At 41.4% G+C, this 17,538-nt stretch overlaps 1 protein-coding gene across 1 annotated transcript; it reads left to right on the plus strand.

Annotated features, from left to right (window-relative positions):
• The first annotated feature begins 4,306 nt into the window (after nucleotides 1–4,306).
• Nucleotides 4,307–12,013, plus strand: dhcr7 (7-dehydrocholesterol reductase). Its single transcript, XM_040011808.1, has 8 exons — nucleotides 4,307–4,435; nucleotides 5,457–5,565; nucleotides 8,229–8,451; nucleotides 8,535–8,625; nucleotides 8,786–8,999; nucleotides 9,099–9,303; nucleotides 10,507–10,638; nucleotides 10,781–12,013. The coding sequence occupies exons 2-8, from the start codon at nucleotides 5,477–5,479 to the stop codon at nucleotides 11,243–11,245; spliced, it is 1,419 nt and encodes a 472-aa protein (XP_039867742.1). The 5' UTR covers nucleotides 4,307–4,435; nucleotides 5,457–5,476; the 3' UTR covers nucleotides 11,246–12,013.
• Nucleotides 12,014–17,538: the final 5,525 nt, after the last annotated feature.

A 17,538-nucleotide genomic window follows, 5' to 3' on the forward strand; every position in this document is an offset into this window, starting at 1 on the left:
ATTCGGGCGTCTGATTCAATTCAATCTTTTAAATCTCGATTTAAAACTTATTTGTTTAACCTTGCTGTCCCCACCTCCTAGAGCCCACATTTTTAGTGTTCTGGAACTTATCTTTATCACTTTGTTAATGTTTATAATGTTTTAACCTTCAGCATTGTGTGTGGACTTCACTGGTGCCTACTATGCCTGGTGTATTATTGGTTAGTTATGTCAACCGCCTGTTAGTATATTTTATTTGTATTTTGTATTTTGTATTTTGTGCTTTATATTTGTATTTATTATTGCTCTTAACTCATTCTGTGAAGCACTTTGGCATACCTGTGGTTTTTAAATGTGCTATATAAATAAATAAAATAAATAAATAAATAAAAATTATGAACAGAATCGGTGACAAAGGGCAGCCCTGGCGGAGCCCATAACCCACCGGGAATGAGTCCGACTTATTGCCGGCAATGCGACCCAAGCTCTTGCAACGGTTGTATAGGGATCGAATGGCCCGTAGCAGGCAGGCACCCCATACTCCCGCAGCACCTCCCATAGGACACCACAAGGGACACGGTTGAATGCCTTCTCCAAGTCCACAAAACACATGTAGACTGGTTGGGCAAACTCCCATGCTCCCTCAAGTATCCTTGAGAGGATAAAGAGCTGGTCCAGTGTTCTGCGACCAGGGCGAAAACAGCATTGTTCCTCCTATATCCGAGGTTCGACTAACGGACGAACTCTCCTTTCCAGCACCCTGGCATAGACTTTCCCAGGGAGGCTGAGGAGTGTGATCCCCCTGTAGTTGGAACACACCCTCCGGTCCCCCTTCTTAAAGATAGGGACCACCACCCCAGTCTGCCAGTCCAGGGGTACTGCTCCGGGTCGCCACGCAACATTGTAGAGGCGTGTCAACCAGGACAGCCCTACAGCGTTCAGAGCCTTCAGGAACTCGGGGCGGACCTCATCCACACCAGGGGCTCTGCCACCAAGGAGTTGTTTAACTGCCTCAGTGACCTCGCCCCCAGAAATTGGCGGGTCATCCCCCTCATCCCCAGACTCTGCTTCCTCCTCGGAAGACGTGTCAGTGACATTAAGGAGGTCCTCAAAGTATTCCTTCCACCGCCCGACAATTTTCTCAGTCGAAGTCAGCAGCACTCCGCCAGCACTATACACAGGTGGAGCACCGCTTTCCCCTCCTGAGACGCCTGACGGTTTACCAGAATCTCTTCGAGGCAGTCCGAAAGTCTTTTTCCATGGCCTCTCCGAACTCCTCCCACACCTGAGTTTTTGCTTCAGCCACTACCCGAGCCGCATTCCGCTTGGCCCGTCGCTACCTGTCAGCTGCCTCCGAAGTCCCACAGGCTAACCAAGCCCGATAGGACTCCTTCAGCCTGGTGTCTCCTTTCACCTCTGGTGTCCACCTTTGGGTTTGGGGATTACCACCACGACAGGCACCAACCACCTTGCGGCCGCAGCTCAATGCAGCAGCTTCAACAATGGAGATGCTGAACATGGTCCATTTGGACTCAATGTCCCCAGTCTCCCTCGGAATGCTGTTGAAGCTCTGCCGGAGGTGTGCATTGAAGATCTCGCGGACTGGGGCCTCTGCTAGACGTTCCCAGCACACCCTCACTACATGTTTAGGTGCACCGGGTCTGTCCAGCGTCCTCCCCCGCCACCTGATCCAACTCACCACCAGGTGGTGATCAGTTGACAGCTCAGCCCCTCTCTTTACCCCAGTGTCCAGAACATATGGTCGCAGGTCTGGTGATACAATTACAAAATCAATCATCGACCTGCGGCCTAGAGCGTCCTGGTGCCACGTGCACTTATGGACACTCTTATGTTCGAACAAGATGTTCGTTATGGACAAACTGTGATTTGCACAGAAGTCCAATAACAAAACACAGCTCGGGTTCAGATCAGGGAGGCCGTTCCTCCCAATCACACAGGTGGAGCACCTTCCAGCACCCCACCCAGGGACTCTAAGAAGGCTGGGTACTCTGGACTGCCACTCGGCGCATAAGCGCAGATGACAGTCAGGACCTGTTCCCCGACCCTAAGGTGTTTCTCAACATTAGTGGCAGCAGCGCACAGAAAATGCCCCTCATCAGCTGTTCAGATTGCAAAAGTAGATAGACAAATAACCAGGACTCTCCTGTTCTGCAGCTTTTAATAATTACTGTTACTATCATTGTGTTTGCTTATATTAGTTTTCACATTCTGAAATCAGATCTAGGATTTACATTGTGTTAAGTCCTGTTCAAAAATGATCCAAACAGTTAACAGTGGGCAGTTAAATGATGCGATCATGTAGCATCTTTATACAACAATATCTAAAAGTAAATCATTGTTTTTTCCCATTATTTCCCTGAGGAACACTTATGATTCTAGTTGCAAAAACATCAGATCTAGGGGCTTACGTGAGACATACCGGTTATTCAAAAAAACCAAAAAACTATTTTGATATTCAGAAGATGGGGCCTGCTTTTTGGAAGGTTAGTAGACCTCAGATGTTTAATATATGTTACAGCTGCTGTAGCTGGCTGATTGGGAAAAAGAACAGCAACAACTCATACCTCTAATACCACTTGGCCATATAGGGGGAGGTAGACCACTGAATTTTATGTTAGCAATAAAGACTCATCTGGGAAAGTTAGACGCTCTTTGAGATAGCCCAAAGATTTAGTCCTGTTAAGAGTCCCCTCCACAGCACTGACAATAAGGTGCATGTATGAATACACTCGGTGGCAGTTCTGAATGCATTCTGAACTCAGACTGATGTGTCTCTGTGTTTAGTTGGAGTTTATATAGCACTGGTATATGTTTTCTGTAATATTTATGTATGTAACAGCTGAGTTCTGCCATCTAGTGGCTGGGTTATGTACATGCATACATGAATTTTGAATCCTGAATCCAAACTGGAAGCTGGTTCCATAGAAGATGGGCCTGAAAACTGAAGGCTCTGCCTCCCATCCTACTTTAAATACTCTAGGAACAACAAGTAAGCCTGCAGTGTGAGAGCGAAGTACTCTAATGGGGTGATATGGTACTACAAGGTCATTAAGATAAGATGGGGCCTGATTATTTAAGACCTTGTATGTGAGGAGCAGGATTTTGAATTCAATTCTGGATTTAACAGGAAGCCAGTGAAGGGGAAGCCAAAACAGGAGAAATATGCTCTCTCTTTCTAGTCCCTGTCAGTACTCTTGCTGCAACATTTTGGATTAACTGAAGGCTTTTCAGGGAGTTTTTAGGACTTCCTGATAATAATGAATTACAGTAGTCCAGCCTAGAAGTAATAAATGCATGAACTAGTTTTTCAGCGTCACTCTGAAACAGGATATTTCTAATTTTAGAGATGTTGCACAAATGGAAGAAAGCAGTCTTACATATTTGTTTAATATGTGCATTGAAGGATATATCCTGGTCAAAACGGATTTCCCAGAAAAAGATTTCTGGATGTTTTTATGACAGAATTCTGCCTGTTTTAATGCTGCCTCAGGTGTCTGAAGATCACTGACATCCAATACTGATTTATCTAATTCTCTGAATTTTTTTTCTTTTTGTTTATTTTTGAAAATTGATGAACCTGTACCCATCTGTACTACTAAGAAACTCTTTAAAAAAGGAAAAAAATAAACTCCTCTGAGATGCTATTTTTATACTGGTTATGTTAATGATCTGTTGTCAGTTAACTTATTTAGTGGCAAAATGTTCCTCCAGTTGTTTTTCAGTAGGTCTCCCAGCTTTGTTGACACATGCTGCTACCAGCAGATTCAAAATGACCAAGTATTTTTTTTTAATGAAATTATAAAATTCCTGCACTTAAACATTTGGTATCTTCTCTTGTCATTGTATTTCATTTTTACTTCGAATTTGCACAGCCTCTCAACCTTTTTTGGGAATTGAAATGACCATATTTATTTTCTTCTTTAATTTTTTAATTAGTTTTAAAAAAACACTTTTAAAACATTTTTAACAGTTATTATTAGTTATTTACTTGAAAAGAGACCCAAATCTGTCGTGTATCGATGTCAACACAATAATTGAATAATTGTCTGTCATTTTCTTACATATATCTTGAGTATTATTGTAATTAACATTTAAAAAAAACAAAAACATTTACTTTTTAATCCTCAAATGTCAAAGGGCAGAGAATGTGTGTGTCGGAAGTTTGTTGTTTAGTCTTTCTGAACCATTCAACCACAAGTGACGCTATCAGGCGCTTGTGGCTCCAGTCAGCATCACCCAATCACTAATCAGAATCTCTTCCCGTGCCCGCCTTCTCTTGATTGGCATTGGCTGACTCTGACAACTTAATGGCGCTATAGGCGGAGTCTGTAACTGAACGGTGAGCTCTCTCCAGCTGTTATTCTATAACCAACACCTGGGCAAGAGGAAAGGAGTGGAGAGAAGGTTGTCCCTCATTTGTTACGGTTATCTACAGGTGAGTGGGTCACGGTGCATTTGTTTAGCGTGTGTTTAACGGTATTCCGTGAATAAATTGTGAGTGTGCTTTTTAAAATCCACTGTGCACGGAACAAAGGACGCAGTTATTTCTGTATGGTCACAGTAGATTAAGTTTGCATTATGGGAAGTGGATCTTGCAAGACAGACAGACGTATGTACTGAACAATCATACTATCAACACATAATCCGGAAATTAACGGTTTTGTTTACGTTATACAACGATGGGTTTCCCCCTCCCCCGTCAGATTTAGCTTTCTACAGGAAGCTGCTAAAAACAGCGTGTTTTTATTTGTTTGGACTATATACATGAAAGCCTTAAGTGTTTTAAACTGAAGTTTTCCAGTTTTATTGTTATTGTAGCTTTAGTGCTGCAGAACGGTGTGCATTTGTGTTACTCATGTTTGTGGGGCGGGTCACAGGGTCACATTCTGGGGATCCGCCCCCTGTTTGTGCAGGTAATGCAAATTCCTGGAAAGTAAGTTTTAGTACTTACCTTTTTTAGCTTAGGATGGGTTACAGTTAAGTTTACTGTAAAGCAACAGTGCATGAATGCATGACACGGAGGAGACGTGACTGTGTCTGTGTGTGAAAGAGAAGCGAAAATGAAACAGATACAAAGAAGAATAAAAGATTTCATGCCATCAGGTTTCCTGTTAAACGAGTTGGGTCTGTCTGTTATCGCACATCTCCAAGGATTTGCACTTTATTCCTCCAATTAGCACATTATCTGTTTAGAAACGTGCAGCCTGTGGAGTAAACTGCATGATTAGATTTGCAGTGACACTGTGACTCTGGAGGGTTTGTTCAGCAAGTACACACAAAAGAGTCAATATGTGAACTAGAAGGTAACATCTGTTTGGTTAATAACAGGCTGTTACTTACTGCTGGCACATTCAGTGAAAGTTACTGAGTATCTGACCGACTTACCGCAGTGGTGCACAAAGTGCAGCACATTTGTAGATAACAGATTGTAAACTAATAGCACAATTCTTCACCAGAGTTGAGTGGAGCAGTGACCATGGAGACCACCAGGAGACGACCGCAGCACAGTGCCAATGGGAAAAGATCTGAACAGAAGGAGCAGCTAGCACAGTGGGGGAGAGCGTGGTGAGTCGAAAAAACACCCTAAATTTTCCTTGGCAGTTTTGACAAACTTCTCAGAAAGTCCTAAAAAGTTGTTGAGAGTCTTTCCTGCAAACAATCTACTCGGACATTAAAAACATATAATCTTTGTTTATCATATAGTCAGAAATAATGTTAAAATGCATAGACGTGTTTGGCTTAAATATACACAGAGCAGTCTTGACACAGAGTTGAATTACTCCATGAAATGCATTTTTTAAGCCAGGAGAACACAGACCTTAAAAATGAACTGTCTTAAGCTCTAAAACTTTTAGAAAATGCTTCAATTAAACGGTGCTACTATTTTCTCACTCTCTACACATGCAATTGCATTTATTTATTTATCTGAAACAAGCTGCAGTCAAACCCTTATCTCACTATTATGATCATAATGTAAGCATGTCTACATTCATGTACAGGATGATGAAAGAGTCTTTAAATACCACTTTTAAAATATTATTTTAAAAACAAGTTTTTGTCATCGGACTGTATGCACTGTTAGACAAATTAACTGTACATATCTGTGCCATACATGACTGGCGTGAAAGCACCATAGGTCTGGAAAAAAATGGCCATGGGCCAGGTTTATGCTAGAATATATAAAACCGTAGGCAAATAACATAGCTTTTCTTGTTTCTGTATAAAAAGATGGCCTAAAACACTAAATTCCTTATTACTTGGGATCTAGCTTAGACCTGGAGGGATGACACGCTTGTAATACACTGATGGTAACCTTGAAAATTATGACAAAGAGATAAAAGGTGTTGCTAGCCAACCTGCTGCACAGTATACTGAGATGGGATGATGTAAGCTTAATAAGATGATAATAATACTAATGTTTGGTGTTTAAAGTCAGGAAATGCTGATAAAAAGAATCTGATCTTTGTGTCACAGACGTTTCATATTTAGATTTTTAGTTTCCCTTCAGATTTGAGCAGCTTTCCTAAGCTTGACCAGATGTGTTATTATTACTTTATTGTTGTTTTTTAACTGACATCAGTAAGTGATTTCAAGTTTAGTCTTGAGTTTTAAGACCAAAGTGCTGTTGCATTTAACTTTTGATAACAAAGTAAAGTTTGAGGACCGCCAGAAAATTTCTACTGAGATTAAGACAATAAAAAACCCCAAAAAACTGAAATCTTCCACAAACTATAAATGGAAACACTGACACACCGCTTTTTCAGCAACATCCTGGAACAATTTGTTAAACAAGTCCATGAAATTCAGAACACAATCTTCAGACTTATCTGGGTCTTTGGGATATGGCATCATAAACGGTTTGATCAACACATCATATATTCATGGCACACAAATGAGCCTCGGTACAAAGCTGGGAGAAGACACACAGATATGTAAACAGAGAGTAATGCACAAGGGAGAAGTGGTTAGATTAAAAATTAATCAGAATGTACGTCTGAGGCTAATGAGACTGTCGTTACTTTGACAAGTGTTTGATCATAAACACATTATTGTCACAAACTGGAGCTGATGATGACTTTAGATGAAATATTAAGCTGTTAATTACTATGTATAACCCAAAATAAATGTCAGTCTATCCTATAATTTTTTTGATTTATTTCCCTGAAAACACAAGGAGAGCAGCACTCATTACAGTTCACGTTCACCTGCTGCAAATATGTCGTCAGGTCTGCTGGCACGGAACATTTTGTTGTTTCCCAGTTTAACAACCAGGCTGGTCTGCGAGTCTCTGCAGTCATCTCTGTGGTACATCAGTGCAGAATCGATCCATCAATTTATTTAGAGACAATAACTGCAGCTTTTGGATTTGTCACCTGGAGACCATAAATATCTACAATAAGACCAGTCAAATGATATTTACCTGCTGGTGATGAAGGATGAGCTGCTAAGGAGCAAAATTGATCACCTGGGCAAGCGAAGGTCAGTGTAAAATTTCGAGCCAGTCCATTAAACAGTTTTTGATCGGTTTCAGACTGACAGTCGGTCATTACCGAAGCCACAGAGCTGACATGGCTAAGACGGTTTCCCTTGCAGAAATGATGCTTGACTAAGAAATGAAAGTTTAATGATAATCCACAAAAAAACTGCATAATTCCCTTTTTTGTTGAATCATGTGATGTTTGGTAGAAGTTGAACTCTTCACATGTGTAATGCAAGAGAATAAAAAACAGCTGCATTCCATTTTGGTGCTCTTTTGTTCTAGTTTCCTGTTATTGTACAAACCAGCTTCATGGAACCAAGTCATGAAGCACGTCCCCCGCGAGCCTGCAAAGGATAAGAGAATGGATAGATGGATTTATTTTGTTGTAATTCTTTCTCGTAATCTTTTGCCTTTTCCATCAGTGAGGTTTTATTCTGATTGGTACTAAAATGGAGTTTTATCTTAGCAATTATTTTGTTTAACCAATACATGTTTAATCGTTTTGGGAATTATTCATAATTGATAGTTTATAGGTAAAAAAAAATAAAAAAATAAACTTCAGTTTCCTATGCAGTACCGTAAAGTACCTCTAGGGGGTCCTATTACCATTATTTAAGAGAGGCTCAAAGTATTTAGGTTTAGAGTACTGCACTCACATTTCACATTTAGAGAAAGATGAAACAGGTGAATAATGTTTCAGCTTGAAGTCTTCACACTGTATCTGTGTGCATGTATGATCTGTTCACAGGGAGGTGGACTGGTTTTCCCTCATCAGTGTAATCGGCCTCCTTTGCTTTGCCCCTTTCATTGTCTTCTACTTTGTGATGGCCTGTGATCAGTACGAGTGCTCCATCACCCAGCCTGTGTTGGATCTGTACCAAGGAGAGGCCACCCTGCTCTCCATTTGGGCCCGGGCACCCTCCTTCTCGTGGTCAGCTGCTAAGATCTATGCCGTCTGGGTGAGCTTCCAGGTAAGCAGGGGAGTTTGAGGGCAGTGTAACTCAAAGAAACTGTCTGTTGTCTTTTAGTTCAAATGCTCTGTGTTTTCCTTTAGGTGTTCCTGTACATGTGTTTTCCTGATATTACCCACAAGTTCATCCCTGGCTATGTTGGTGGTGTGCAGGAAGGAGCACGAACCCCAGCTGGTGATTAACACACACATACACCCACTCATCAGTCCACAGCACTTGTTTAATTATGAGGACCTGTTTTATACCCATGCCTGTGAAAAGATGAATAGATTTTGGCTTTTATTATCAAAGCAGTATGTAGAAATAGTTGTCTTTTTTTTTCTCTGTTCACAAGGCCTGATTAACAAGTATGAGATCAATGGACTGCAGTGCTGGCTCATCACTCATGCACTGTGGTTTGCCAACGCACATTATTTCCACTGGTTTTCTCCCACGATCATATTCGACAACTGGATCCCCCTGCTGTGGTGCACTAACATACTGGGCTATGCTGTGTCCACCTTTGCTTTCATAAAAGCGCATCTTTTCCCCACCAACGCTGAGGACTGGTGAGTACTGATGCACACGTGTCACTGAGGTAGGAGGAGCAGAAATTTAAAGCAACTTTTTGAACATGTTTTCTTCCATCTCTGTTTCTGACTATACAGCAAGTTCACAGGGAACATCTTCTATAACTACATGATGGGCATTGAGTTCAACCCCCGCATAGGCAAGTGGTTTGACTTCAAGTTATTCTTCAACGGCCGGCCTGGCATCGTAGCCTGGACTCTAATCAATCTGTCCTACATGGCCAAGCAACAAGAACTCTACGGTTACATCACCAACTCCATGATCCTGGTGAATGTACTGCAGGTAAGACGAGGTTTAAATTAAATGAATCTTCTTTCGCAATTTCAGGTGAAAGTTGAATGATTTAAGAGGATATTTTTATACTTGCACTGCTAGAGTGGCTTTGCAAGGTTTACTGTTCAAAACCATTCTTATTTAGTCTTGTTGCAGGCCCTGAAACGAGTGTTTTTTAGCTCCAGATTTGCTGCCCCTATTCAAAGAAGCTTTAACTAGTTGTATGTCTGAGAAGGCCATATTGTAGGTATTTGCACTCACTGACATCATAAAGAACCAAGGGGAAAAAAATGTTTTCATCGAGCTTTGGATAAAACCTCCTCAAGATGCTCATAAATTCCTGTAAGCAGGAAAAGCCCTGATGTGTCCTACTTTCACAGTGCTCCTTGGTCAGCAGTCTTCTGTTGGCAGCTCTAAAGCCCAGTCATATTATAACAGGTGAACTATGGCTGCGGACTGATTAACCTGAGCAAGCCTCTGATGAGTAGATTAGATAGTGTCACCTGTTTCAGTGGTAGAATGCAGCTCAGCAGATCTTTGGTACAGACTGTGTTCAATGACAGAAGGTCAGGTTTAACTTACCTTCGATTGCTGACATAGAAATAAACTAGATCTGTAAATATTAATTCTTTCTTTTACATTTCTATTTTTTCAGAATTTAATTAAAAGTTTCTACTATCTCAAACTTTTTGTCAGTATCCGGGTTTATATCCTAGTACAACAAGTTTATCTAACCCACCTTATGTTGTGAAACGTAAAATACAACAGAGCATTGCATCCTTCATGTTCACGTCAAGGTTGTGTGTAGATGTGCATGATATATTTCCAACACGTTTCATTAAAGCGGACCCATAATGCTGAAAAACATTTTTATTCTTGAGCTCTCTTTACTTTACCTCTCAGTTCATCCTCAGCCTGATTTTGATTTAGTTCGTCTCTCTTAAAGGTCACTCTCCCTTATAAACAGAGTTTGAACAAGAGGTGGGTGGTGCTTCTGTGCTCACACTTAGTGCTGTGTGTGTGAGATGACCGTATTAGGAATAGTACGAAGCCTGCCTGAAACTGAGCATATATGACTTTGAAGCCGAAGCTTCTGGCTCACTGAGGCTATTTTAGTTTTGGGCGACTTTAAAGAAAACTTTTGTTGGATGAAAATCGAAGCAACTGAAGTCTAAAGCTGCAATTTGAGTAAAAAGCCTCTGCTTCTGATAGGCTATTTATGTACTGGACTTCTTCTGGAATGAGGCGTGGTACCTGAAGACCATCGATATCTGTCATGACCACTTTGGATGGTATCTGGGCTGGGGAGACTGTGTTTGGCTGCCATACCTCTACACACTGCAGGTAACAAATATATAGATGGTATCACTCAAAAACACACAAAAGGATAAACAAGATCAAACTTCATCAGTGTTACTTTTCTCATACTCTTACCTTGATAATCAGATGGCTTCCTTTAAGAATGAATGCATTTGTTTCTCTTCAGGGTCTGTACCTGGTGTACCACCCAGTCCAGCTCTCCGATGCCCACGCCCTCGCCGTCTTGCTGCTCGGCCTCGTTGGGTATTACATCTTTCGCTCCACCAACCACCAGAAGGATCTGTTCCGCCGCACAGAGGGCTCCTGCTCCATCTGGGGGCGCAAACCAACATGGATTGAGTGCACATATCGCTCCGCCGATGGCGGCATGCACCGCAGCAAGCTCCTGACCTCAGGCTTCTGGGGCGTGGCCCGGCACTTCAACTACACCGGTGACCTGATGGGCTCTCTGGCCTATTGTGCCTCGTGTGGTTTCGGCCACATACTTCCATATTTCTACATTGTTTACATGACTATCTTGCTGGTCCACCGCTGTGTTCGCGATGAACACCGCTGCAGCAGCAAGTATGGCAAAGACTGGAAACGGTACACCGATGCCGTGCCTTCCCGGCTCATTCCTGGAGTGTTTTAGAGCGTGGAAGGGTTGGGGGAATAATGGGAGGAAGGAAGGGTGAGCGGGGAAAAGATAAATAAATACAGAAATTTTGAAATGCTATTAGGTTAGCATGATAAACATGAATTTTTACACATCGGGAATACATCATTGAACATTCTGCACATGTGCTGTATTTTTATACATGGTGCCTGTATTACATGTGTGTATGCAGGCAGAGTAGATGTATTGCTGTAACTTTCGCCTCACTAAAGACAGTTTGATGCAAATCTATTTTCTTTAAGCTCTGACGATTTCAAACACCTTTTTTTTACCAGAAGGACCAAACACAGCCTGACCAGCTCACACCAAAATCAGGAGCACATACAGCTAGTTCTGTAATTCCTTTTTTTCTCCAACTACACAATGCTGTGGTTTGTGTATGGGTGATTGATATGACAGTCATTTATCAAAAGTAAGTTTTGATTACAATTTATCTCCTGGGAATTTCTTTCATAAGTTTTTAAGATGACGCATAGCTCTGAATGACTTAATAGCTGGCTCTATTCACAGGTTCACTATATGAAGGTTGTTGTAAGGTGTCACATTGTTCATTAGCATTTGCAAGATTCTCATTTCTAACCAGCAGGAGAATTTTGTTACACGAGCCAGGTTGTGTAATGGTTTATCTTGTTGGTGAATGTTTTTGGGGGTTTTTTTTTCAGCATGCTCACATATACTGGCCTTGACTCATTTTAAGACTCATAATGACACAACTGAACAACAATAAACTGCACTTTCTGGTTTTTTTTTTTTTAGTCTATAAAGAATTAAACTTAAAGAATTAAAATGTTAAAAATATCAGTCTATTAATGTCCATCCTCTTCCAATTAACACATAAAGACAGAAAACCGTTTGCGTTCACATTCCCACCTATGAGCAACTTAGAATCATATCTCTGATCTAACCCCACTGATTGCATTTCTGTAGACTGTGGGAGGAAGCTGGAGTATCCACGCATCACGAAGAGAACATAGAAACTCCACCTAGAAACACCCCAGCCAGATGGTGGAGTCTAAATCAGGCAACAGTGCCACTGCGTCACCGTGCTGCCCATCAATCAATGAATTTATTTTATTCATTTGGTTTATAAATTAAATTATTCAGAAACTTGCATCATAATCACAATATCAAGACAATTCTACATATATCAGTTGTGAAGGAACTAAAAACTGGACAATCAAAGTTGATCCTATTTGTTGTACATTGCGGTGTCTAACACTAGAGGGCAGCAGGTGACAGCTAATCTCTGTGGCCGGTCAGCTGAGGAGAAATTAATACAGGGTAGCACTAGATTTATAAACTTGAATTTCTTTTTATTAACTCAAGCTTCTTGGACCTGACTTTAGACCAAATTAAACAATGCTCAAAACAGAAATTGTTGAACCTATCCTAGATATGGGCGTTCTTCGTCTTTCAATAAATTAAAATTGTGCTTTAGCACCACTATTATGTTACAAGAGATGTGCATAAGTAAAAAAAACCAAAAACATTATGGAGACAAAAGAAGAATTAAAGGACCTCCATTTGACAATAGTTGTCAAAAGGATTCAAGAAATATGCTGAACAACATCCCAAACTGAAAATCTACATTTAGCTACGTGTGTTGGATCAAAAAGCTGAATTGTGAGTTGATTCATCCCAAGATGGAAAACCTAGAGCGTGCCTTATCTTATTGCTAAAAAATTCAGTTAACCGATTTCACTAAATATGCTTCCTTCAGCAGAGCTCAGAGCTGCGACTGAATGGGATTTGCCATAAGTTTGTTCTGACTGTTTCCAGAAACCTGAGCTCAGTCCGTAAAGCGCTCGTGAAAATGTTGCATCTTTGGCAGGAAGCCACAAAGAGGGCATCTTCTACATTAACACTGGATTTCCTCAGCGTGGCTGTTGGGGTATTTGAGGATGCATTCTCCTCTAATGAAGGTGTTAGATGGAAACTCTACCTTCAAGCCACAGTCTAAACACCTTTTTTGGGCCCCTCATAATAGGTGAGGACAAGCCATTTGTTGTTGATAGCTTGTTCTCAAGTATCTAGTAATCCATCAGAACTGGCGGCCTATTGTGCCACGTAAGCACAATAGGCCGCTTTACCATCAGTAGATCCCCTTTGAGTGTAATAATACATATTATGAATGTAAATCAGTTATGATAATGGAAGACCCATTGATTCATCTTGCCTTTGTGCAAAGCTAATGCATTATGGGTCTGATTCATTACATTGCATCACACAGAACCAAATGACCTTCGACTGCTTTTTTATCGTAACTGGTTCTCAAATTACCCCTGAAGGCAAAGAAGTATCGCTGGAGCTTGAAAGGGGCTTCACTGTGCAATGACCGGATTCACCCATAACCAAGTTGACAAATAGCTCTGTGTGAATGAGATGGAAATCTGAAGAAAGACCCCATCTTTTTTTGTGACGACACTAAAAGCCAGACTATTGAATTTGCCAGTGGAGTTCATGCACCCATCCAATGAATGTCCAGTGTTCACAGTAAACACATTGTTGAAGCCCCGGTTTGCAGCACATTCATCTATAGTGAGGGGCAGGTGGGGGTTATGGGGCAAAAAAAAAAAAAAAATCAGGATATGGAGTGAGTGGCAGAGAGAATAAGAAGGAAAGACAAAACAGAAGAATGAATCATGCGTAATGCACAATGGGATACTTGGAGCTGGTGCCACTCCTCAGCTAAAGTTGGCGTGATTTCCCAAGAGACCAAATTAGTTTTTATTGTAAGTTTGAGGGCTAAGAGAGTTGTGGGTAAGAGTCGTAAGTGAGCAATGAAAGGGGCACCGGAGAGGTGGGAAAGCACATGATTTGTCAGCAAACTGTAGGCAATGATAATTCACATATACCATAAAGTACAGCAGACCACTAAAGAGCATTCCAGACTGCAGCAGGGCCTAATAATCACATTGCGGTGCGTGAGGCTAGATAGACCGGCTGCCCGTGGTCGGTGGCAGAGGAGCAATTCTGGCCGTCATAATGTTGATTTCTTGTACTTCGGGTTTGATGGTTACATTTATTGCAAGACTCTTTTTCTTCTTCAACAGCTTAGCCAAAAAAAAGCCACTCAAATCTTCCCTTTTTTTTTTAGCATCACAGGCAGCAGCTTTGTCAGGTTATTCACCACTTTGGTCAAAACTGTAGTGAATCTTTTGTAGCTCATCATTGTTCTGAAATGCAGTTTCTGATTTTTGTGATCCTTTGACATTCCCTAAAGTACCTTCACCGCATCGTTGCTCCAAAAGGAAAGCCACACAACTGCTTACATGGCTTTGTAGTTTTGTTCATTTTCAGCAACTCAACATCTCTGAACCCTTCAACTCTCTGACACCTTTTTTTCCACATTCTTCCAGTAATCTTCCTTCCTTACACCCTTTTCCCCCTCTGACCTCTGACCTCAAGTCCAGTCTCTCTTAGCTAATGATAACTGATGAGACAACCAGACTGACTATCAGACTAAACAAAAAGTCTCAAAAGTTGTGCGATGGTAAATGTCAGGGAATAGTTAATGCTGACAGTGTTTAACAGAGTAAGAAAAGATGTGGTGACTGCTGAAAAATCTTTTCACGTCAGAGCTTTAGTCAGATATCTTCATTCCTAGATGAACTTTATGGCTCTGCTCCAAATGCATCTGCGTCTTTTGCCTGTAGCCAGACAACACGTCCCACCTAAACTCTTAAGGCTTTCTCTGCTGTGGTCTTCCAGACAAAGTGAAATGGGTCTTAAATTGAGAAAAAGGAGTTTGCCAAAGTAAGCTGACAAAATCCTATGCCTACATTTTAGATTTGTCTCCTTGTAAGTTACTGAGGGTGTTGAATTAAAAAAGGATTAGGTGCAGAGAAAGAATTAGATGGATTAAAAGGGATTCTCAAGCTGCACCACAAATCCATAGCTGATGTGGTTAAAAAAAAAGAAGAAAGAAAGAAAAAAGATTGGTTGTAGATGCTACAGCTCATATTAACAAGGCTTGTGAGGGATGGAGCTAACACTCGTCACACACGAGTGGCAACACCAGCAGACTGGGCAACAAATTGCTCATATTTTACATGTTTCAAGTGTTTGGAGTGTTTGGAGTCAAGAGTCTGACTTCCCTCTGCTTCTCCTGTGAGTTGACAGACAGACAACACTTGAGAACAGCTTGAGTTCTACACTGCCAGCACTGAGCCAAATTGAGCCTGACAAAGCTGGAGGGAAGCTGCTGTGGCTGTAGTTACACTCTCACTGTTTACCAGATAATAAACGATGCTGAGAGATCAGCAACATTTGTGATTACCCCTGAAAACACAACTGAAGCACCGAATAAGCAGTTTATTTTCCACTGAACTCACAGATGTACACAACATAAGCACAAACAAGGAAGCTCATGAACAAGTTTTTGAGCATAATGGCACATTCACAAGAAACAGGTGGATAGTTTCCACAAGGAGGGGATTTCTTGGACATGTTTGGTTGCGTTGGAAAAGTACACACATGCATATGAGGGTGTGGCAGAATTGCACGAGTGACAGCCAGTTGTCTAGAGGGTAGGGAGTAGGGCAAGGAATATTTGTTGGCACCAGAGTGAAGGTTGACACTGCCAAACTGAGCAGAGCCTCAACACCAAGGACAGCCTCTGACCAGATTTCCCCTGCCTGACGAGACCTCACCCAACTCCAGAATTTGGAACATTAGCTGGCATGGCATCTGGTGACAACGACACCCGCTGAAAGTAATTTCAGGGTCAAACTGTGATGCAGGTCCCTAATTACACAGGGACCTGCAATCACAATGCACAGCACAGCATGCTTAGTAATTGTGGCACTCTTTTAAATTTTTTTTTTCAATGTAGTGTAGACAGTGGAGCTGCACAGGTGCAGCGGTGCAGCATGGGCTAATTCTCTCAAAACATTTCTGCAGCAACACGCAACACCTTTGCTTTTTTTATATAATAGTTCTAAATCTTTTGAACTGTTTTTATATATTTTAAAATGGTTAACGGGAACAATAGGCTCACTCTCTAAACATTTGTAGTTTTTGGGTGGCTGTAGTTCAGGGGGTAGAGCAGGTCATCTGCCAATCAGAAGGGTGGAGATTTAATCCCTGGCTCCGACAGTCACCAAAGTGTCCTCCGGCAAGATACTCAAGCCCAAGTTGCTCTTTGATGATGCTAGATAGAAAGCACCTAGGAGAAGAAAAAAGTGTTTGTATGAATATGAATCTTAAAAATATGGTATTTAATCAGATTCTTACTCTGGATGGCATTACCTTGGCCTCCAGTAACACTGTGAAGAACCTTGCAGTCATTTTTGACCAGGACATGTCCTTCAATACACATATTAAACAAATATGTAAGACTGCTTTCTCCATTTGTCGCAACATCTCTAAAATTAAAAATATCCTGTCTCAGAGTGAAAATCTAGTTCATGCATTTATTACTTCTAGGCTGGACTACTGTATTTCATTATTAGGACTGGAGTCCTAAAAACTCCCTGAAAAGCCTTCAGTTAATCCAAAATGCTGCAGCAAGAGTCCTGACAGGGACTAGAAAGAGAGAGCAGATTTCTCCTGTATTGGCTTCCCCTCATTGGCTCCCTGTTAGATCCAGAACTGAATTCAAAACCCTGCTCCTCACATACAAGGTCTTAAATAATCAGTCCCCATCTTATCTTAATGATATCACTTTGCCTCCCATTCTACTTTTAAATACTCTAGGAACAACAAATAAGCCTGGAGTGTGAGAGAGCAGAGCCTTTCAGGCCCCTCTTCTATGGAACCAGCTTTCAGTTTGGATTCGGGAGACAGACACTATCTCTGCTTTTAAGGCTTAAAACTTTCTGTTTTGCTAAAGCATATAGTTAGGGCTGGACCAGATGACCCTGAATCCTCCCTTACTGAGTGAGACAAGTGACTGAAGAAGAAATATTAAATGCATCATGGGAATCCCCCAGCAGCCTACACCTATTGCGGCATAACTATGTGTTAATAGACCTTGTTGCACTGAATCATACTTGTTATTAATCTCTGTCTCTCTTCCACAGCATGTCTTTTATCCTGTCTTCCTTCTCTCACCCCAACAGCATGGCCCCGCCCCTCCCTGACCCTGGTTCTGCCGGAGGTTACTTGCTCTCACTGTCGCCAAAGTGCTCATGGGGGTCATTTGATTGTTGGGTTTGTATGTATTATTCTAGGGTCTACCGTACAATACAAGGCAACTTGAGGTGACTGGTTTTTGTGATTTGGTGCTGTATAAATAAAATTGAAATCGAAAATTTAAACTGAATATG

The sequence above is a fragment of the Simochromis diagramma genome, unplaced genomic scaffold, assembly GCF_900408965.1.
Source record: "Simochromis diagramma unplaced genomic scaffold, fSimDia1.1 OVJJ01000603.1, whole genome shotgun sequence".
Lineage (NCBI taxonomy): Eukaryota > Metazoa > Chordata > Actinopteri > Cichliformes > Cichlidae > Simochromis > Simochromis diagramma.

Bases quoted from the DNA above. Each gene is read 5' to 3' on its own strand.
- dhcr7 (XM_040011808.1), top strand. From the start codon at position 5,477: ATGGAGACCACCAGGAGACGACCGCAGCACAGTGCCAATGGGAAAAGA. The intron at 9,000-9,098 runs GTGAGTACTGAT...CTGACTATACAG, and splicing joins CCCACCAACGCTGAGGACTG to CAAGTTCACAGGGAACATCT. The intron at 10,639-10,780 runs GTAACAAATATA...GTTTCTCTTCAG, and splicing joins CATACCTCTACACACTGCAG to GGTCTGTACCTGGTGTACCA.